We start from the raw sequence: 23272 nt of genomic DNA on the forward strand, positions 1-23272 counted from the left end.
AAATCAGGTCAAGTGGCTTTTTTCGCTGATTGTTGTTGACTTGACTAAATTGGTCACTTACTTTTTTTCACTTTGAAAAAGCTGAATTCGATTTCACTCAATGTTAATTTGCTGAACACCTTCTCTGAACCACAATCTCTTGATATACAGAAAGTAGCTTAGTAAAGAGGATCTTATTTTTTATCCACAAAAACTTTTGTGCCGAGAGATCACACACTCTTGAGGATCTCGTGAAATGAATCTGGGGGGAAATGGTGGCTTGAACATGGTTGTCTGTTTTGCCGCACAGCCAGCTGTCTGTCTCTCTGTCTCTTTATCATTTATTTAGTCCTTCTGAAATGACTAAGGAAATCATTTCAGGGACAGACAATGTAGAATGGGTTCAAAATGGTTTCAAAATGATGGTTATTCCCGGGGCATGCATTTGTTCTGCAAATCAAGATGCCTGTTGTTCTCTTCAAGGTAGATGCTAGACTCACAGACTCACTTTTCTTTAATTTGGGTCATTTTTTGGTTCTAATTAAAAGTATATGTCATCGAAGAGCTTCTTTTAAATCATCTAGCGAGCACCCTTCAAAGCGGCAAAAGAATAGTGTTTTAATGGCATGCCTTGAGCTGAGCGCATATGTATGAAACTAATTAAAGCCTTTAATGATCCGTAGGAGCTTTCTAAATGGTAGAATAGCCAAACCTGAGGAGTGGGGAGTGGGCGGAAGTGGGTATTTTGCCATTTTCTTTCTTTCAGATAATTGCAACTTGGAGACAGTTGTTTGTGCTTCATGTTCTTTGGCAAAATATTTCTGAGAGGAAATATAATGATGGTGAAATGAAACAGCACTCTTTTTGCCAATGACCTGCTCTTTGGATCTGGTCTGTGTACTGGAATCACTTATCGAGATTCACAGACACAGATGGCTGGGTTCCAGCCCGGAGATATTTACTCGGGCTCTGTATTTTTAAAAAATCTGCATGTAAAAAAAAAAAATCTGCAGGTGATTCAAAAATATTTAAAAATTTTTATCAAAGAAGGGGACAGTGTTTTAATCTTCTGATGTAGACTTTTCTTGAAGTCTAACCTATGTTAAAATAAGTACCCAAATCACAAGTATATGACTCAGTACATTTTTTCAAAGTAAACAGGCCCTTGTAACCTGCGCCCAGAAGAAAGAAAACATTTTCAGAGCCACAGAAGCCTCTTTCCTGTCCAGTCACTTCCCAATTCCTCCTTCATGACTTTCCTGTCTTCTATATCCTAGATTGGTTTGGCTGGTTTTGAACTTCACTCCATAAATGGAAGCATACAGTGTCGAGTCTGTCTTTTACTCACCATTGTATTTGCGAGTGTCATCCACGCTGTTGCAATTTGGTCATTCTCATTGCTGAATAATACTTCATTTTATGAATATGCCAACACTGATCCGTTCCGTTGTTTATGGACATTTGGGTTGCTTGCAGTTTGGGTAATTTAAATGGTACTGCTATGCACATTCTTGTGCATGTCCTTTTTGGTGAACATACAGACCATTTTCTCTTGCTGTATACTCATTTTCAGTTGTCTATTGCTGCATAACAAAGCACCCCGAAATTTAGTGGCTTAAAAACAGCAACCATTTAACTCCTTGTGATTCTATGGATCACGCAGTTGAACAGGGCTCAGTGGGGATGGCATGTCTTGTTCCATGTGGTGTCACTCAGCCTCACTCAGCCTAGCTGGGCTGTGTAGGGAGGTCCAGGTGGGCTTACTCGCATGGCCGGGACTTTGGTGTTGGCTCTGAACTTAGGTACCTCAATCCTTTCTGTCTAGCGGGATATCCCGGAATTCTTTACCCAGTAGCTGGATCCCAAGAGGACAAAGGCAGAGGCTACGACGCCTTTAAGGCCTGTTCTTTGGAACTCACACACAATCAGTTCTGCCATATTCTATCGGTCACAGCAGGTCACAAGGGCAGCCACAGATTCACAGGGTTAGGAGAGCTTCGGCTCTTGCCAGGGGAAGCGGTGGCATTCTACAGTAAAGGGATGCACACACAAAGAGGGGTGATGCACTGGGGGCCAGGATAAAGATGGACTGCCACCCAGGAATGGAAGTTTTGGGTTACAGGGCGTGCGTATGTCCAGCTTTAATAGATACTGACAAACCGTCTTATAAAATTATTGTACCAAGTTATATTGCCACCAGTGGATGAGAGTTCCAGTTGCTCTCCGTTCTCTTCAACACTTGGAGTTGTCTGTCCTTTTCATTTTGGCCATTCTGCCAGGTATGTAGTAGTATCACATTTCTGCTTTGTGTTTCCTTGGTGAGCGTCGAAATTGTGTGCCTTTTTGTGTATTTATTGGCCGTAGGAACATCCTGCTTGGTGAAGTGCCTGTTCAGGTCTCCTTCCATCTTTCTATTGGGTTAGCCACTTTTTTTCTTACCAGTTTTGAAGAGTATCCAAGGATTCTAAATACGAGAATATGAACCTTTGTTAGAGAAACATATTGCAAATATCTTCTCCTAGTCTTTGCCTTTTGTCTCCCCAATCTTTAAATGCTGTCTTTCGATGATAACAGACATTCTTGATTTTAATGTAGTACAATTTTTTTTCCTCCTTATGGTTAGTGCTCTCTGCATCATATTTGAGAAGTCTTCGCCTGATATCAATGTGTGTGTGTGTGTGTGTGTGTGTGTGTGTGTGTGTGTGTTTGTGCAAAAATAAATACAGGAGAAACCTATAGGATGAATCAGAAACTAATGACATTGTTTACCTACAGGGGATGAGTGGGTGGGTGGGAATAGGGGAAAAAGAATGGGAGAGTTGGGTAGAGGACTGAGGGAGGAGTAACATTCCTTTGAACGCACCAAAATAGAACACACACAGTGACAAATGAATTTCACCGTATTACAAACGAGTAACAAAATCACCTCATGGAGGTGGTGAAGAAACAGACTAACCTAAGTTACATTGGAGAATAGGGCTTTAAGTATAATGTGTCTTGATGAGGGTTCATTTATATTTTCGCTGTGTGGGGTTTGCCGAGCTTCTGTGATATCTAGGTTGGTATTTTCCATCAGGTTTAGGAAATTTTTACCCATTAATTATTTAAAATACCTTTCAAGTCTAAATATCTTTTTCTTTGTGCATCCCTACTTTTAAACTTAGAGGGCCTTGAAATATTTAAAATGTGGATCGCTATGCCTGTATTTCTAGATTTTTTTATGGTTTGGCTTTTAAAAATTTTAACACTTCATACATTTTGGATTTTTTATATTAAACTAAAAAAGGAAATTTGGATGCCTAGTGGTTGAAAACAATTTAAAAACACAGCTAAAAAGACAATGTCCAAGCAGTTAACCAATTTTTCCCACAATATTTCTGGTAATGTACCTTTTCACCGTGGTTTATAGTACCTCCTTCATCATGTATTCATTAAAAAATGTGTAATAGGGCATATTTCTAGGCTGTCGTTTCTCTTATACATCTCTCTATTATAGAGTCCTTGAATCTTACTGATCTGATTATTGACATAACAGAAAAATTGATGTACAGATTAGTTCTGTAGGTTGATTTCCTTTAAAAAATGTTCCAGCTTTATTGAAATATAATTGGCACATAACAATGTATAAATTTAAGGTATACAATGCGGTGATTTCACATATGTATATATTATGAAATGATTACCACAATAAGGTTAGTTAACACTCCCCTCATCTCACAGTTACAATTCTTTTGTGTATGGCAAGAACTTTAAAAATGTACTCTTAGCAACTTTCAAGCACCCAAAAGAGGATTGTTGACTAGGGTCACCGTGCTGTGCATTACTGTAGCTTGCTTTCTGATGGCCCTCTTTGGTGGGATGGCTCCACACAACGTCCCCCAAGGCCTGTTTGGCAGAAGGGCTGTGACCCTAAGTGGGGTATATTTAGGGACCAGAAGATCACTTCACATTTCCGGAATAATGGTTTGAACTCTGAGGCACAGGGTTAGCGGAGACATTCTGGGCGTTCCGCGGGTGGGAGGTGACCTGTAAGCAATTCATTCCTGCGTCCTACTACTTAGTTGCTCAAACCAGTTCCTAGGACTTGATGGGGAGACTTCACACGTCCACCGCACAGGTAGAGAGCGGCAGCCGCTGTACGTAACAGTAGGTTTAAACTAGAGCTTGATGGAAGCGGGGAGTGTGATGAAGTGTGCGCAAGTGTTGTTTTGACTATTCTTTCTGCTTCCCCGCTCGGCCAAAACGTCCTATCATACCCAGCTATTTTATACTCTTTGTTGTTATGGTCAATAGGTTATTTTCCCCATTCTGTCTCCCCGGTGGTTCTTGGTAGTCTTTAACAAGCCTTTGATTCATACCTGTTTGTACTGTGCTCCTATCGAATAACAGCGTTTATGAAATTATTATTGCTGGCATTTGTTAAATGTTTGCCGTGTGCCATGTCTTTTAAGCGCTTTAAATATTTCATTTAGTCTGCATGACAAACCACCGAGACTGCTAGTGTTGTCGTTCCCTTTTGTCAGATGGGAATGTTGAGGCTTAGCAAGTAACCTCCCGAGGTTATGCGTCTCAGCAGTGGTAAAGCTGTGGTTCAAACCACTGGGCTTAAACCTCTGTAGTATCGATCCTGTCAGTTCTGGGAGTTTCTCAATTGACTTTCGTGAGTATGGATATTTAATCACACTGGTCACAAGTAACATTATTTTTGCATCTTTCTATCCAGTAGTCACTGCTCTTAATCAGGATTCATATTTGAGGAATGAAATAATTATAAATGCAGTTCAATTGGTGCTTTTTCCCCCCTAGCCATATTTGGAGCTTGTTTTCAAAGTGACACGTGGGTGGCAGAGGCAGAAATTGTGTGTGTGTGTGTGTGTGTGTGTGTGTGTGTGTTTAATTGTGGGCTTTAAAATTTTCCCTGTCCAGATTTTGAGTTTTACTGGGAAAAAGAAATGATTATACGTGGTGGGGTATTTTTGAGGCATTTTCTTTAGAACAACTTGTAAAGGTATCATTTGGTTATAATTCAAGATTTCATTATATTTAATTAGTTTAGATTCATGTTGACAGAATTGTGAATCAAATAGGTAAGGATTCATTCAAATTATATGTTGCACAAATCTTCATGTATTGTTGGCATTCATTAAATTACTCTTATTAGTTATAATAGTTACAGCCCACAGTACGTGCCTTTGAACTGTTGAAGCTTTTGATTGTGTTCGTATTATGATCCTCCTTAGCTACCATATTAGGAAGAGAATCTATGTTATTTTTTTTAATGTGGCTAAAAATCAGCAAAAGGATTATGATTTTTAAAAAAAGGGCCACGATTTGATGTTTACTGATATTTCATTTTGGGTAGCTTTTTCTAAGAATTGGCATAGGGAAATGGAACTTGTAAGGATTGGAGGTCAACGAATGTATGGAAAGAAGGGCCAGACCAAGCTTTTTTTGTGCATTTTAAAGAAGAAAAGCAATATTTTAATTTTGTTCCTAAAAAACAAGACTGCATTTTAATGACTGGAACTGATGCAATTGGCTTGATGTGCCAGCTGATGAGAAAGGGGGAGTGGACAGAGCATAGGTGAAGGCAGTGATTGGGAAAAGAAAATCGTTTCATGCTTGTACTTCACACAGTTGGGTTTACTCAATAAGTCAGTTATAAGATAATCTAGTGAGGCTGGTGGGGCTCTTTTTATTTTTCCTTGTTGTTGTTGTTTGCCCAAGAGGAGCCCGATATTTCCGTGTATAGAGTTAGGAAGATTTCTCTCTAAGAATGGAGCGGTACGATCGTTAAGACGGTTAACTGGAGTTTTTAGGCTTTACTGCTTGCAGAGTGGAATCTGAGATAGAATTTACCAAGCTCCTCTGCGTTTCTAATTTTCAAACATAAAATGGAATAATTTATTCTCAAATCTCAAATCAAATCCAAATGAGAAAAATACCCTGTGCTGGGCCACACTGAAGACAGACATTATTATTCCTAAATTTAACTTCTTATAAAACATCATCAACCACCAACAAAGAAGTATTGGAGTATACAATAACTTAGTAAGCATGTTTAAGTTACCAAATATGACTTATTTTAGAAAAATGTTTTCAACTTTAGTTCTTAACTGTAATCTCTCAGCATAAATGGATCGTGGGAAAAAAAAACGTATTCTATTTACATCAGCTAACGTCACACCTTCCAAACATGTCCACTCTATTCAAAAATATAGAAACTTCTTGCACAGAACTTCTGGTTGATGGGCTTGGTAGCAATTCAATGCTAATGAGTTGAAGTGTACATCGTCATCTTCTATAGCCGTTATCTATTAAGGAAATAATACTGTGTGTTAAACAACCACAATAGCTCGGTGGCAGGTTAAGAGACATTTCTTTTTGCCCACAAATCTACAGGTTATCTGAGTGCTTCTCCTGATCTTGGCAGGCTTGATTTGGTGGTTTTTCTCAGGTCTTGGCTAGAATTCACTCATGTATTCGGAGATCAGCTGGCTAATGACTGATCTGGGATGGCCTTGACTGGGGTGACTCTGTTTTGCTCCCCATAGTCTTGGAGCTTTCATTAGACTAGCTTGGGCTTTTTGGTAGTCGCATGGGTTCAAAAGAGAGAACATGGAAGCATGCAAGGCTTATAGACTTTGGTGAGAGTAACTGCAAATCACGTGCAAAAGAGCAAGTCTAGGAGTTGGGATGGACAATTGGAGTCACTTTTGCAATCCGTCTATACCGTATCCCCTTTCATCTTTCTCCACCTGAATTGGCCAGATTTCTGTACTTGGGCTGGCTATTTCATAGGCAGTCTAGCAAGAAAGGGACTCTGAGTCTCAGCCCCTACTGATAGGGGCAGCGCAGACAATCTGTTAACGTAGAAAGGCGTCTCTGAAAGAGAGGCCCTTTGGGTATTTCTGCCTGTGGTTCGTCATCTAACTCTATTTGCTTTGTTAACAAGAAGAAAAAAAATCACACCAAAAAAATCTGTTTCTATCTGAAGAGAGAAACAAATCGATTACAGCCAGGTAAAGTTTGAAGTGTTTCACGGGAAAAACTGAATATTGCAGTTTAATTTTCTGTAGATCATGAATAGCACAGATGTTTGAATCAAATACAACGCACTGTTATGTTTTCAGCCCTATTTGTAAAAATCCAAGATGTAAGAGTGGGCAAAAAAGGTAGAGGTAGTTTCAGAGCATCAGAGTACCTCGACTGACCAGTTTTCCCTGTGTTTCTCCTTTTCCTCTCCACCAATCAACTCACTGCTTTGATACAGTATCCACTCAGGAAGGGAGGAGGGTGATTCATGTGAATATACCTAATGATCTGAGAACAGATCCTTCCTCATGGTTATATGTGAGATATCTTGGTATTCATAACATGTAGCACAGTGCCTTACACAGGCTCGATATTCAAGAAGGTATTGATTGAATTTAAGTATGGTAATGTCTTTCCTTTTCCAGAAATAGTTGCTCGACTTTTTGGTAGCACCATCCAGGACTACAAGGATAGACAGGACTATGTCGCATTTGTAGACGTCCCAAACTCCTATAACGGTCCTCGACTGCAGTTTCCTCTCACCTTTACCGATATTGACTTACTTGTTGACGCCTTCAAGCAACAACAGGCAAGTGGAAGCAGATACCTCCCTGATTCTTGTACATAACATGTGCTCAGTGACCATCCGTTGAATGAACGGATGAAAATACTGCAGCAGAAATGCGTTCTCTTGGGGAAAAGCTTCATACTGAGAGTTATCCTCTGCTTTGCTTCACCTATTAAACCGAAGTCTCCTCGGATGTACAGAAATCTCCTATCTATAGGCTCACTGCATTCCCTTTTTTTCTTTTTCTGAGCTGTAATTCATATGTCATAAAATGCATCATTTTAAGGTGAGTGGTTTAAGGGTGAGGGGATGGGCAAAATGGGCGAAAGGGACTGGGAGATCCAGGCTTTCAGTTATGGAGTAAGCCATGAGGATAAAAGCTACAGCCTAGGGAATATAGTCAATGGTGTTGTAATGGTGTTGTATGGTGACAGATGGTAACTACACTGTGAGCACAGGGTAACGTGTAGACTTGTCGAATCACGGTCCTACACCTCAAACTAATGTAACATTGTGTGTCAACAATTCTTCGATTAAAAATAAAGTGTACAATTCAGTGATTGTTAGTATATTCACAAAATTGCACAACCCTCACCAATACCTGATTCCAGAACATTTTTGTCACCTCACAAAGAAATGCCATACCCATTCCCGTTCCCTTCTCCTTCACCCCTGGCAATCGCTAGTTTCTGTCTCTGGGGATTTGTCTCTCTCAGACATGTCATACAAATGGAATTGCGTAATATGTAGCCTCTTGGGTCTGGCTTTTTCACTTAGCATGTTTTTAAGGTACATTCATGTCCATTCATGTCATAGCATGTTTAACTGCTCCTTTATTGCTATGCATGTTATGTGGATATATATATTCGGTTATATGGATATACCACCTTTCATTTATTCATTTGTCACTGATGGACATCGGGATTTTTTTCTACCTTTTGGCTCTCGTGAAGTAACATTCACTCACAGGGCGCCTGGGTGGCTCAGTTGGCTAAGCCCCGACTTCGGCTCAGGTCACGATCTCACTGTTTGTGAGTTCGAGCCCCGCGTTGGGCTCTGTGCTGACAGCTCGGAGCCTGGAGCCTGCTTCGGATTCTGTGTCTCCCTCTCTCTCTGCCTCTCCTCCACTTACACTCTGTCTCTCTCTCTCTCTCTCAAAAATAAACGTGAAAAAATTAAAAATAAGTATTCACTTACAAGTTTTTGTATAAACATGTTTTCAGTTCTGTTGAGTATATGTGCCTAGGAGTAGAACTGCTTGGTCATATGGTAACTCTGTTTAACTTTCTGAGGAATCGCTACGCTCTTTTCCACAGTGGCTGTGCCATTTTACCTTCCCACCAGTGACGCGGGAGGGTTCCAATTTTTTCACATTTTTTGCCAACACTTGTTATTTGCTTTTGTTTATTCTTTTTAATTTTATTTCTATTATGGCCATCCTAGTTGTGTGTTAAGTGGTATCTCATTGTGGTTTTGATTTGCATTTCCCCAATGACCGAAGATGTTTAGCATTTTTTCTTGTTTACTGGACATTTGCACACATTCTTTGGAGGAATGTCTGTTCATATCTTTTGCCCATTTTAAAATCATGTTATTTGTCTTTTTATTATTGAGTTATTAGAGTTCTTTATATATTCTGGATACAAATCCCTTATCTGATATATGGTTTGAAAATTTTGTTTCATTCTGTAGGTTGTCTTTTCTCTTTCTTGATAATGTCCTTTGATTCACGAAAGTTTCTAATTTGATGAAGTCCAATTTATCTATTTTTTTCTTTGGTTGTTTGTGCTTTTGGTATTATATCTAAGAAGCCATGGCCAGATCCAAGGTCATGAAGATTTACCCCTTCTCTTTCCTTTTAAGAATTTTATAGTTTTAGCTCTACATTTAGTCCATGAAACATTTTCAGTTACTTTCTGTATATGGCACGAGGTAGGGGGCCCACCTCATTTTCTGCATGTGCACATGCACTTGTCCCAGCACCTTTTTTTGAAGAGTCTGTTCCTTCCCCGCACTGAGTGGTCTTGATACCCTCGTTGAGAACTAATAGACCTTAGATGTGTTGTTTTATGTCTGGACTCCCAATTCGACTCCATTTGTGTATGTGTCTATCCTTATGCCACTACCACATTGTCTTGATTTCTGTAACTTTGTAGTCAGTTTTGAAATCAGGAACTATGAATCTTTCAATTTAGTTCTTTTTCAATATGATTTTGGCATTTGGGTTCCCTTGCAGTGAACTTGAGGATTGGCGTTTCCATTTCTGCAAAGAAAGCTCATTGGGATTTTGGTAGGGGCTGCATTGAATCCGTGAATCACGTTGGTTAGTATTACCATCATGACAATATTAAGTCTTCCACCTCATAAACACAGGATGTGTTTCCATTTATTTAGGTTATCTTTGATTGCTTTCAGCCATGTTTTCTAGTTTTCAGCGCACAAGTGTTTCACTACCTTAAATGTATTCCTTGGTATTTTATTCTTTTGATTACTGTTGTGAAAAGGTATTGCTTTCTTAATTCCCTTTTGGATTGCTCATTGTTGGTATATAGAAAGAGAACTGGTTTTGTGGGTTGAGCTTTTACTCGGCCACTTTGCTTTGCTGAATTCATTTATTAGCTCTAGTAGTTTGTGTGTGTGTGTATTTTGAAATAATCCATCTACGGGGTCGTGTCATTTGAGAGTAGAGATAGCTTTAGTTGTTCCTTTTTGATTTAGATGCCATTTCTCTCTCTCTCTCTCTCTCTCTCTCTCTCTTTTTCCTAATTGCTCTGGCTAGAACTTTCAGTACAATGTTGAATAGCAGTGGTGAGGGCAGGCATGCTTGTCTTATTCTTGATCTTAGGGGGAAAGCTTTTGGTCTTTTACCATTGAGTTTGATGCTAGTTGTGGGTTTTTCATAGATGCCTTTCATCACATTGAAGTTTTCTTCTATTCCTGGTTTTCTGAGTGGCTTTATCGTAAAAAGCTGTTAGATGTTGTCACATACCTTGTCTGCATCAATTGAAAGGATCATGTGTTTTTTCCTTCACTCTATTAATGTGTGTTATTACACTGATTAATTTTGTGTCTGTGTTGAACCGCCTTATATTCCTGAAATAAATCCCACTGGGTCAAGGTCAATGATTCTTTTTAAAATTTTGTTGGGGTTTGTTTGCTGCTATTTTGTTGAGGTTTTTTGCATTTTGTTCATAAGGGATATTGGTATGTAGTTTCTTGTGGTGTCTTTATCTGGCTTTGATATCAGGATAGTATTGGCCTTCTAGAATGAGTTAGGAATTGTGTCTTCTCCCTCAGTGTTTTGGAAGAGTTTAAGAAGGATTGGTGTTAAAGCTTTAAATGTTCAGTAGAGTTTACCAGAGAAGCTGCCCTTGGACTTTTCTTTGCTAGGATGTTTGATCACTGATTCAATCTCTACTTGTCCTAGATCTGTTCAGATTTTCTATTTCTTCATGAATCAGTTTTGGGAATTTGTGTGTTTCCAGGAAGTTGTCCATTTCATCTAATTTATCTAATTTGGTAGTGTATAACTATTCATAATATTCTATCGTTCTTTTTGTTTCTTTAAGGTTGGTGGTAACGTCCTCACTTTCATGTCTGATTATAGTTATTTGCATTTCCTCTCTTTGTTTTTCTTTGTCGTTCCAGCTGAAGGTTTGTCAATTTTGTTGATATTTTCAAAGAACCAACTTTGAGTTTTGTTGATTCTCTCTATTGTTTCCCTGTTATTTATTTCATTTATCTGAACTCTAATCCTTATTTTCTTTGTCTGCTAGCTTTTGGTTTAGTTTATTCTTCTTTTTCTAGTTCCTTAGTGTCAAGTTAGGCTTTTCATTTGAGAACTTTCTTTTTTTTAATGTAAATTTCTCTCTGAGCATTGCTTTTGCTGCCATCCCATACATTTTGATGTGTTGCGTTTTCATTTCTGTTCATCTCAAAGTGGTTTCTCATATCCTTTATGATTTCTTCTTTGACCCATCGACTGTTTGAGTATGTTGTTTAGGGGCACCTGGCTGGCTCAGTTGGTTAAGCGTCCAACTCTTGATTTCAGCTCAGGTCATAGTTTCATGGTTTGTGAGACCGAGCCCTGTATCAGGCTCTGCGCTGACAGCATGGGCCCTACTTGGGATTCTCTCTCTCTGCCCCTCCCCTGCCCTCTCTCTCTCGAAAAGAAATAAATAAACATTAAAAAAGGAGTATGTTGTTTAATTTCTACGTATTTGTGAATTTTTCAGTTTTCCTTCTGTTACCGATTTCAAGTTTTATTCCATTGTGTTCAGAGAAGATATTTTACATGATCCCAATCTTTTTAAATTTATCGAGACTTGTTTTGCGGCCTAACATCTGGTCTATCCTAGAGAATGTTCCATGTGCTCTTGTTAAAAAATGTGTAGCCTGCTCTAGTTGAGTGGGGTGTTCTTTTATTTTGTTTTCAGCTTGTGTTGACAGAGATTTCCTTGAACACCAGGCACCAGAGATAGAACGAGAGAGAGAGAGAGAAAGAGAGAGAGAGGCAAGATGGCCTCTGTGTTGGTACACTCCTTCACTCCTTAGCTAGACTGTTTACAAACCTGTTTTAGCCTTTACTTCCTGCTTGCACTGCCTTTTTTAAGTTGCCTTCTTTTTGATTCGTTTTTATTTGTCGGGCTGCTGTAAACTTTGTTAACCAAAGTTCTGTGAAGGTTGATTCTGACAGTTTTTTGGCTTGAGTTTTCAGTGTTTCTATGGAGGGATAGGACCTGGGAGCTACCTATCCCATTAGTTTCTCTCACATTACCCCCAAACCCTCATTTCTTAGGTTAGGACCCTGCGGTCATACCCCAGGAGTAAGGGTGAACTAGAAGTAGACTGATTGTATAGGGATTGAAGCAAAACTTTGAATCATCTAATTCCTCAAGTTGAGTTGAGATTATCCTAGATAGCTGGTGTTCCTAGCCACCTGCCAAAAGAAAAAGTAAATCCTCTCTAGAAGAAAGTTGGCCTCAAATTATTTCTTCAAGTTTTCATGTACAATGTCCAGAACTTTATACAAATATTAACTTTATACAAATATGCCCACAAGGCATAGGGGGATACAAGATTCATGACAGAAAACGGAGGCAAACAACAAACGATGGAAAAGGACCAATATTTTGATAATGGCATTATTGGACTCAGAGTTGAAAATAAATATGCTTAATATGTTCAAGGAGATAAAAGATGTGACAAAAATCCAAGGATCTATAACAGAAAAGATCAATAATTCTGACTTTATAAAAATGAAAAAATTATGTTGTTAAGGGAAGAATCAAAGTTTCAAGGTAAAGTACAGTGTGTCCCATTTGTAAATATATATATACTTTTAAAAATTAAGATAAAATTCACATAACATAAGATAGATCATTTTAACTATTTTTAAGTGTGCAATTTAGCAGTTTTTAGTTTATTCAACATGTTGTGCAGCCATTACCACCACCTAGTTCCAGAACATTTCATCACCCCAAAACAAAACCCTGTACCCATCAAGCAGTCACTTCCCATTCCCTCTTCTCCCTAGCCCCTGGTAACCACTAATTTACCTTCTGTCTCTACAAATTTGCCTAATCTGGACATCTCATACAAATGGAATCATATAACATGTGGCCTTTTGTATATGGCTTCCGCTTGGCAAAATGGTTTCAAGGTACATCCATGTTTTAGCATGCGTCAGTTTCTTATTCCTATTTTCAGTTGAATAACATTCCTTTGTGTGAATATACCCCACGTTTTATTTGAGGGATTATATATTTATAGAAAAGAATATATCATAACATATATTAATATTGCCTACTCATATCTGGTTATATTAATTTTTATCTGCCTGCAAACACGTAGACTATGTTCTGGAAAGATATTCAAGACACTCTTAACATAGGCTGTTTTTAGGGACTGGTCCATGGAAGAAGGAAAATTGCTTTTCAGTTATATTCCTTTTTACTATTTAACTTTTTATTTCAACTAAAAAATTGAACTTTTTTCATTTGAAAACTTACTATTTCATAAAAATAAATATCCTTTAAAAGTAATATTTTCCTACTTCAATATCTCTAAAAGAATATGAATATTTTAAGTTGCTGTTTATCTTTGTAAATGTGGAAACCAACATGTAAGTTAACTCTTTTGAGTATTTAATATTGTAACATTATAATTGTGTTTACAATGTATATAATTGTAAACACAATTATAATGTTACTGAAAGACAGCATTGTAAGCAAGTACTGATATTAGACAATTGATGTTAGCCAGTTGAAAGTGGACCCAGAGGCCCCTGGCTGGCTCAGTCCATAGAGTGTGTGACTCTTGATCTCGGGGTTGTGAATTTGAGTTCCAGGTTGGGTGTTGAGATTACTTAAAACAAACAAACAACAACAAAAAAACTACTCATAAAAAAGGTAAAAAAAAAAAAAGTGTTTTTTTTTCAAAGGCCCCAGAAAAACTATTTTAATATTAGAATCTTTCTGTCGTAGCATATTCTCAATGTTTTTTCACTAAACAAAACAAAACAAAACAAAACTGCCTTTTCAGACAGCGCTTACTCTGATTAACACTGCAAATAGACCAGAAAATCTGCAGTGGCAAGTTACGTGCAACGTTGGGAATCAATAGACTAAATGTGCAAACTGAAATAAGTCATTGGTTTAAGGTGTTTTGCCTGTTCCTCAAAATTTCCTTAAAATGTGGCTAAAGGAAAGTTGACATTCAAGATTTGACTCAAGTTGTGGATTGAATGGATTTCGAATGCTTTTGTGGAGAAGATCTATAGCAGTTCATTAGGTCTTGGAGAGCCAGGAAATATAGGTCTCTCCACTAATCTCCATCCAGGGCGAATTTCTCTTTCCTCCTGATTCTCACATTGCCTAAAATCCTGATCCCTGTCCTTAAAAAATATATTTGATCATCAAAATTGTCCAGAGTTAAGTCATGTTTTGGGGATCTGGGTTAGAAAATAGTTTTAGTATTTTAATAGCTCTGCAAATAGAAATTTTAAGACACTGAGCCAGATTGTTCCAAGGGAATAAAGGATTCCATCTGTTCTGAATCCCATATCCAAAGCAGTATCCGAACAATATGTAGATATGACCCCTCTCTCAGCCTTTAATAATCTAAACCAGTGCTGTCCAGGAGAAATATAATGTGAGCCACATACATAATTTAAAATGTTCCAGTAGTCACATTAAAAAAGTAAAAACATACTGGGTGTAGAGATTATTTTTAAAAATGAACTTCATAGGGGTGCCCGGGTGGTTCGGTCGGTTAAGCGTCTGAGTTCGGCTCAGGTCATGATCTCACAGCTTGTGGGTTCGAGCTCCACATTGGGCTCTGTGCTGACAGCTCAGAGCCTGGAGCCTGCTTCGGATTCTGTGTCTCCCTCTCTGTCTGCCCCTGCCTCACTCACGCTTGCGCTATCTCTCTCTCTCTCTCTCTCTCTCTCTCTCTCTCAAAAATAAAAAAGCTTTTAAAAGATTTTAATAAAAAAATTACAAAATAAACTTAAAAATGTAAAATAAGTGAAAAAAATTTTTTAAATTTATTTAATCCAACATATGGAATTATTATCATTTTAATATGTACTCATGTTAAAAGTTGTTAAGGAGACATTTTACTTTTTTTTTTCTTATAAGTCTTTGAAATCCAGTGTGTATTTTGTACTCACAGCGCATGTCAATTTCAGCTAGCCCCATGTCAAGCGGTACGAACAGTCCTTTCCCATGAAGTGGTGTTAGCATCTGTTCAGTTTGTATCGGCTATATTACTTTGGGGATTATGTATTTGGAATATTTTATAATTAAAAAAAAGAGAGAGTATAACATACTCGATTTAAAACAAACAAACAAAAAAAAGCCCAGTGGATGTTGTATGGAAACCACTTTGACAATAAATTTCATATGAAAAAAAAAAAAAAAAAAAAAGCCCAGTGGAGAAAGCGGAGTAAATCTGTCCAAAACAATGATGTCATCAGCACTGTAGTTGGAGGAGAGCAATTGGATGAACAGTCATAATAGGAGATAATCCAAATGGTTTATTTGGGTTTGGAATATGTTTTGTATTTAGACTAGTATATAAATGCACTTGCTGTTCTGTAAACTCTCACGTCTGTGTACCCAACATTGGGCCACACCTGGGATTCTTGGCTCAGGGGTTTCTTGGGGCTGCTCTGGCTGCCTTGTGAGATCTGGGAACCCAGCGCCACCACCAGGTTGCCATCCCAGGTGGCAGGATGTCCCAAACAAATGCAAAGCGGCCCATCTTGCACACACTCTCTCCCTTTCTCTCTCCTTTCCCTCCTTCTCTGTTATTTATTCATTTTTGTCTGCATGTTTCCCCGGGGCAAGGGACTCTTTCTTCTTCCCTTTCACTTCTCTTGGGCCCTAAGGACCAAGAATAATCACAGATGTTCTGTGAATGGGTGATGTCAGTTAAGAACATGAAAGTAGGGGCGTCCGGGTGGCTCCGTCAGTTGAGCATCAGACTTCAGCTCGGGTCATGATCTCGTGGTTCGTGGCTTGAAACCCCGCATCAGGCTCACTGGTGTCAGCTCAGAGCCCTCTTTGGATCCTCTGTTCCCCTCTCTCTCTGTCCCTCTCCTGCTTGCACGTGTTCTCGCTCTCTCTCTCTCTCAAAAATAAATAAAAACATTTAAAAAAACCCATGAAAGTATAAATGTCCTAGGAGCCATTCATTCATTCAATTTGCAGATATCTAGTGAGGGCTTATTATATGCCAGACACAGTGCTAGAATAATCTTTTTGAGAATAATTTTTTTTTAATTTTTTTAATGTTTATTTTTGAGACAGAGAGAGACAGAGCATGAGCAGGGAAGGGGCAGAGAGGGAGGGAGACAGAATCTGAAGCAGGCTCCAGGCTCTGAGCTATCAGCGCCGAGCCCGATTCGGGGCTCGAACTCATGAACCGCGAGGTCATGACTTGAGCCGAAGTCGGACGCTTAACCGACTGAGCCACCCAGGCGCCCCTTTTTGAGAATAATTTAGAGATTATCCTGCAATATAGCTTCCAAAAATGTGCTCATATGCTCCACCTTTATAGCTTTCTACGTAGTCATGCTTTTCTTGCTAGTTCATTATATATTTTTCCTCTGCCTCACCCTCACAGATACTTCATGCTCGTTACGTCTTAGAGGTGCTATTTGAAACCAAGAAAGTCCTGAAGCAAATGCCGAACTTCACTCATGTAAAAACCTCTCCTTCCAAAGAGATAACAATCTGTGGTAAGTTTCAGGGCAGAGCTGCCAAATTAATATTTAGGAGCGCCTTGGTTCTACATCATTTGCTTAACTCGAAAACCGTGTAAATTGGACTGTATTAAGGGAAAAGTGTTAATATAGAGTGATCTATCATGATAATACTGTTCCCCGTCTTGTCTTTGTTTTGCATACCAGCTGGCAGGAATTAATTATGTGAGAAATTAAAGAACTCAGGGCTCTTTATAAAGGCAGGCAGCATTTTAATACGGAAAACCACCCATGGGTGGAATAAGCCTTCCTTGCCCTCCGTCTAGCTCTCATTATCTTTGTTCCATATTACTTTTCCTAGGTGGGCCACTATGTGCCGCTTAGGCTGGGAGGCGAAAAGCCCCAGGCAGGGTGGAGGTGCAACTCTTCTCTGCCCTTGGCTGCTGTTTTAGATTTTTCCAACTGGTCTCTGCAGCTTTCAGAAGAGTGGGAATGTCCTAGAAATCTGTTCCTTGTTCTTCTAAATAACAAGGCTGGAGATTTTGTTATCATATAGGCCAGCCTGGCAGGATATTGCTTCAAGAAACAGTACACATTGAAATTCAACACAGTTGGTGCTCAGCAGGCTTGCAACTGTTTGAGAATGGGGTGCGTGGAAGGAACAGCAGTTCCCTTAACTTCTAATTAGGCCTTTAGGTTACAAAGCAGTGATTGTTATTTTCCAAATCAAAGTGTAGCCTGTGTTTCTTTTACCGTGTCAGGTAGAAGCGGATTTGACAATCGAGGGAAACCATTTCCATTTCTAGCATCTGACAGTGGTGAGAGCGACCTGACTCGGGCTTCTGAAGCATCTTTAATGACGCAGTTCGAACCTGATGAGGCCAACGCATCTCTGCCTAACAGATGATGCGTCTCAGCAGTGGGCGCCTTTTATTCAAAGCCTCACCGGCTCTGATTTTTCACAGAGATTAAGAATCTGAGGCCACGCAGCTCAGGAAGCCGTGCCGACCCATGAAGCTTGTGGGGCCAGGGCTGTATATGCTACCAGAGTGTATGGAATAAGCTTAACAGAACACGAGATCTGCTCCCACGTGTTTCCAGTATACCCCCAGTTGCCACTGCAAATTTATCTTTGGGTAAAAGGATCTAGAAGACGTAAATTAATTAGAGGGCAAGGGAGTCCTGGAATCCCACAGTGTAAGAACTGAATGGTTCTTACTGAGACTAGTCTATCACTTGTTCTTATGGATGAAATTGAGGTGCAGAGAGGAAAGTGTATCGCCTTCCTTGCATTTCTTTTTCTTTCTTTCTTTCTTCTTTCTTTCTTTCCTTTCTTCTTTCTTTCTTTCTTCTTTCTTTCTTCTTTCTTTCTTTCTTCTTTCTTCTTTCTTTCTTCTTTCTTCTTCTTTCTTTCTTCTTTCTTTCTTTCTTCTTTCTTTCTTTCTTCTTTCTTTCTTCTTTCTTCTTTCTTTCTTTCTTCTTTCTTTTATCTTTCTTTCTTCCTTTCTTTCTTTCTTCTTCTCTTGTAAAGATTTTATTTTTAAGGAATCTTTACACCCAGCATGGGGCTCAAACTTACAACCCCGAGATCAAGAGTCCCATGCTACACGGACCAAGCCAGCCAGGCGCCCCTCCTTCCCTGAATTTCTATGTGGGGACTCTCCCCCACCACCCGCAAGCTCACTCAGCTAGTTAGTGGCAGAGTCAGAATAAAAAATCAGGTCCTCTGCATCCCAGGTTAGAGGCAGCCCCATATCTCCTATCACACATCTCTCTGATGGTTCATTTTCCATCAGGAGACAAAGACTAGGGAATGGATTGATTGGACAGTTTATTCACTTAAAGATCTCCACGTCTTGGGCATTTGTTTCCAGACGTTTTTCCATGTAGCACCACTGCTGGAGGGAGCACCTTAGCATAGGATTTATTATTTTCGGTCCTTAGAGCCCTATTGAACTTAGATAAATTTGGTCATCATTCAAAACTCAAAACTGGGGCTGTCTTTTCAAAAACTTCTGTTGAAGACGGTACTAGGAAAGGGAGAGAAAGTGTGATGAAATTTTACCATTATTTTAGTGTCCAGATGCATTTATTTACACGAACATCTCAACACGCTTCATTGTTCTCAATACACGTGCAATATAGAAGGTGTTTTAGTCTATAGTCATGCTATATAGATAACCAATTCTGCACTCATGTTTTTCTTTGCGGTGGAAGTTGCTCTCTGTGGCTGTCTTTCCGTGATACCTCATATTTTATTTATTGCTGTCCAACTAGAAGTTAAAAATATTTTTGTAGCCTCAATTCCTAATATGCTGAAACCAGTTCATTTTTTTATCATGCCAGCTGTGATAATTCTGTCTGCTCAAATCTTTGAAGGGCAAGTCCCCGTAAAGAAAATTAGGAAAATAAAATGATTTTTTAAATATATTTAATTGACAAGTAAAAAGTCCTTCCACTTTTATTTCCTTGGAATTGGAATAAGATCATATGAAAGCAGTGAGATTTAAGTATGCAGTAGCATTAATATGCTCTCAATATTATAGTCATTTTATAAATAAGTGCTGGTGACACAGGATTTTAATTATTCTCATAATTGGAGTCTTCCATTGCATATATTTGGCTAATTTTGGTTGTAGGATTTTAAGCAACCTGAGGAAAGGTATTTCTATATTAGATTCTATTTGGTAATCAAGTTGGATGCAAAGAATAAAAATTTATGATCAGAGCTTATGAAAGACAGATCTTTTACCTAGAAGTAATTATCCAAATAGGGCTTTTGAATATTCACGTATTCACTCTTAATTTTTAATTAATATCTGCATATATTCATGTGGTGTCCTTTAGTTAGCTGAGTTTTATAAAGCCATGCTTTCATTTCTATTTCCTGTAACTGTCTCATCAAAAGGATGTCAACTCACAATTTTTTTTTTAATTTGAGAGAGAGAGAGAGAGAGAGAGAGAGAGAGAGCGCACAAGTGGGAGAGAGTGGCACAGGGAGAGAGAGAATCTTAGGCTCCATGCTCAGTACAGAGCCTGATGTGGGGCTCGATCTAATGACCCTGGGATCACGACCTGAGCCAAGATCAAGACTTGGACGCTCAACCAACTGAGCCCCCCAGGCGCCCCACAAGTCACAAGTTTTAAATTTTAGATGCTATTGCTCGAGCATATTCTTTAATACATGGCTTTAAAAAACTGTACATTTACCAATGAAATGTGTTTATTGAGTGCCTATTATACACCAGATACTATGAGAGGCATTGGGGATTTAATGCTGACTGATATATACTATCGCTGCTCTCCTAGAGATTACAGTATGAACAATACAGAAGAATCGCGAAGAGCTTGAGTTTTGAGTAAAGTTGGGTTTGAATTCCAGCTCTGATCTTTGGTAGCTGGGTAATTTTGCACTGGGTAACTACTCTGAGCCTCCTTTATAACCTAGGAATGGTGAAAATAATACCCATCTCATAGAGTGGTTGTGGGGATTGAACAGGATAATTCACGTAAACCCTTAATGCAGTGCTTAGCACAGAGTGAGCTAAGCGCCGCATAAATGGTAGGAGTGAACAGGTAATTGTAATATCAGATGCTGTCTCCCAGAGGAAAGGGGACAAAAAGAGAGCTATAAAAACAAATTGTTGCATTCATACCATCATGGGGAAAACCCCAGTGCCCTGAGAATGCTTGGAGTATATCAGCAGTATTTCTGTTTAAAAATTCTGTAACAAAATGGGCGTTTTCTTGTTTCCTACTGAAGAGTGATTTTTCATTTGCACTGCAGGTGATTTGCATGGGAAACTGGATGACCTTCTTTTGATCTTCTATAAGGTAAATAATTATTTGGCTAAATAGTTGCATTTTTGCTGGGGGAGGAGAGTCCCAGGGCAGATAACAGTGTTAGTTTTATTAGGGATATGGATAGATTCAGATGTATGTAACGTTTTGTTTTTTTTTGTTTTGTTTTTTCATTGAAGAAGCCGAAATATTTGTAGAGGGATATCTTTTGGCTTTTTAACGCGTATTTCATACAAATGTCATTAAAAAAATTAACCTGGGTCTTTGTTCAATAGTACTATTATGTGTATATCCATTACGATTTGCACCTGATTGTGTTTGTGGTCTTTATGACATCAGAAATGTCTAGATGGCAGAGGATGCGGAGAGGAGCAATCCGTTTTGCGCACTGGTTCACCATTGCTGAGCTCAGTTGCTTTTCCAGCGCTGTGACTACTGTTCATTTGTTGGGGTTGGGTTGTGGGGCCTACACAGAGGGCAGAGAGCAGCTTGGCTGGCATGGAATTTCTCTGCATCTCTTCGATCGGATTCATTTCTCTCTCTGAGCCAGCAATAACAAACCTGAATATTTGCTTCTGGGACAACTGCGTGAAGAAAAGTGATCTTGAGGTGACCTCCGCCGTCATCTCTTTATCTCTCTTTTTGTTTGTTCATTTATTTGGGGGGGGGGGCGGAGAGAGAGAATCCCAAGCAGAGTCCGCACCACCAGCACAGAGCCTGACATGGGGCTCGAACTCATGAACTGTGAGATCATGACCTGAGCTGAAATCAAAAGTCGGATGCCTGACTCACGGAGCCACCCAGGCGCTCCCCTTTATCTCTCTTTTTGATCAATGTGTCAGTCCCCACAACTAGTGTGTGGAATAACTGGGCACAGCATAGGTGTCTCAGATGGTTGAAAGAAAATATATTTTGATTATTATGAAGGCCAATCATTTCTACTCTTTGGACACTGTGAGAGCTTAAGTAAGCCACGTAGCCTCTGTGAAACTCAATTTTTTTTTGGGGGGGGGGCTGTAATATCCTTGAGCTGCCACCCCACAAAAGTTGTCTTGTGGATAGAATAACAGATATTCAAAAGCATGTTTTAAAGTAATGAATTATGATAGAGATGCAAGGGTTTTTTTTTTTTTTTTTTTTTTTTTTATTTCATTCATTTGGAGTGGAGGCTTAGAAGGGAACGGAGAGGGCCAAACCAGGAGTGGATGAATGGAGCTGCTCTTAGGAGAAGATTCAGCTGAGACTGCAGGAGGCCTAAGCAAGGATCTAGAGCCTGATAGCTGGAGGGTGGGAGCAGAGGAAGTAGGAAGCTGCCCAGGAACTTAGGTTGGCGTCAGGAAGTCCACCCGAAGTTTTTCTGGTAGGGAGGTGAGGGTGCCGGTTAAAGAGCAATTCCCGAGATCAGTGACAGAACCCAAGCTGGGCAGGGAAGGAAGAGGAGTCAGGATGGGCCAGCCAACCGGGACAGATGGGTGGACTACAGGATTGGCATGCTTTCTGAGGGAGCAGAGTGATGGGGGCAAGGGCCTTGGGAAGCAGGAAGGGTGGGAAGTTATATGAGGAATAGTCCTAGGGGATGAGCACGTTCAAGGTGGAGTCCCGAATGCGGCCGGCCGAAGTGCGAGAAAGAGAATATTGGAGATGAGGAGGTCGAGGATGTGGAAACGGAAAGCAGGTGGGTTAAATGAGCTGACCACAGGACTGTGAGGTGAGGAGTGGGCAAGGAAGGCCAGTCAGAGGTCACGGGCTAGAAAGGAGGAGAGGCTTTTACCTGAGGCTGGCAAAGTGTTGGTCTTGTAGCGCCTCTGAGGAGCACGTGAACCCTCCCCAGCTCCTGACCCTGAGGTATCCATCCTGTGGAGGAATGAGTCCTTTCCTTCCAGAGGGCTGCATGAGTCAGGAGTCCAGCGGCGTCCTTAAGGGAGGCCCAGATTTCCAGAGGGCGGTCTTCCCGAATGAGTTGAAGGCCGAGGAGAGTTTATCTACCATGAAACGGGGATTCTATGGGCCATATTGGAACGCTGCGGCAGCGGAGGGAGAGTGGACTCGTGAGAGGACCCCAAGGAGTTGCACAGTTTGGGGAATGAGGTCCGTTTAACTCCATACGCGGCACCATATTAAATGTTCGGAGGTTCAGTCCTGCTATTGCTGACAGTGACGGTCGAAGGAAGGAAGAGGGGGCGGGAGGATATGGGACACAACCACAAGAGAAAATCTAGCGATTGTGTTTTTAGAGGTTTGGGGAGATATATAAAAGGGAAAACAGTTGAGTAAAGTAAAAGAGAAAAAGGACTTCTGAGACAGTTAGAAAAGCAAATTTCTTGAGAGGTAGTTGAAGATGTTAAGGTGTGATCAGGGCACGGACTCTGGCGTAGACAGATGAGAAAGGAGAGAATTGCCACAGGTTTCTTTAATTCTCTCAGCAGAGCGGTATGGAACATAGGAAACTGGAAAGTGCTAACGTAAAGACTGAACAGGAGGAGGTGGGAGGCAAGAAGTACCATAAAAAGAACCGAAGGTGAAAATATAGCGTTCACATGAAAGCAAGAAGTATTTTGAGAGTTAACCAATGAGAGCGTTCCAGAAGTGCAGACTGAGAGCCCAGCAGTGAAAAGAGTAGGGCGGTCTAACTTGAGAGGGATTTGGGTAGAGGGAGGTGAGAGGGATGTTTGGAAAACAGA

At 39.8% G+C, this 23272-nt stretch overlaps 1 protein-coding gene across 3 annotated transcripts in view; it reads left to right on the forward strand.

The window, feature by feature from the left end:
- Positions 1-23272, forward strand: part of PPEF1 (protein phosphatase with EF-hand domain 1) — a 108258-nt gene that overhangs the window by 37510 nt on the left and 47476 nt on the right. For all 3 annotated transcript variants that reach the window (XM_049643545.1, XM_049643544.1, XM_049643543.1), the window contains 3 exons: positions 7440-7603; positions 16712-16826; positions 20578-20624. In XM_049643545.1, the coding sequence (XP_049499502.1) occupies positions 7440-7603; positions 16712-16826; positions 20578-20624 (326 nt within the window). The remainder of the gene's footprint in view (positions 1-7439; positions 7604-16711; positions 16827-20577; positions 20625-23272) is intronic.

This window comes from Panthera uncia, chromosome X (genome assembly GCF_023721935.1).
Source record: "Panthera uncia isolate 11264 chromosome X, Puncia_PCG_1.0, whole genome shotgun sequence".
Lineage (NCBI taxonomy): Eukaryota > Metazoa > Chordata > Mammalia > Carnivora > Felidae > Panthera > Panthera uncia.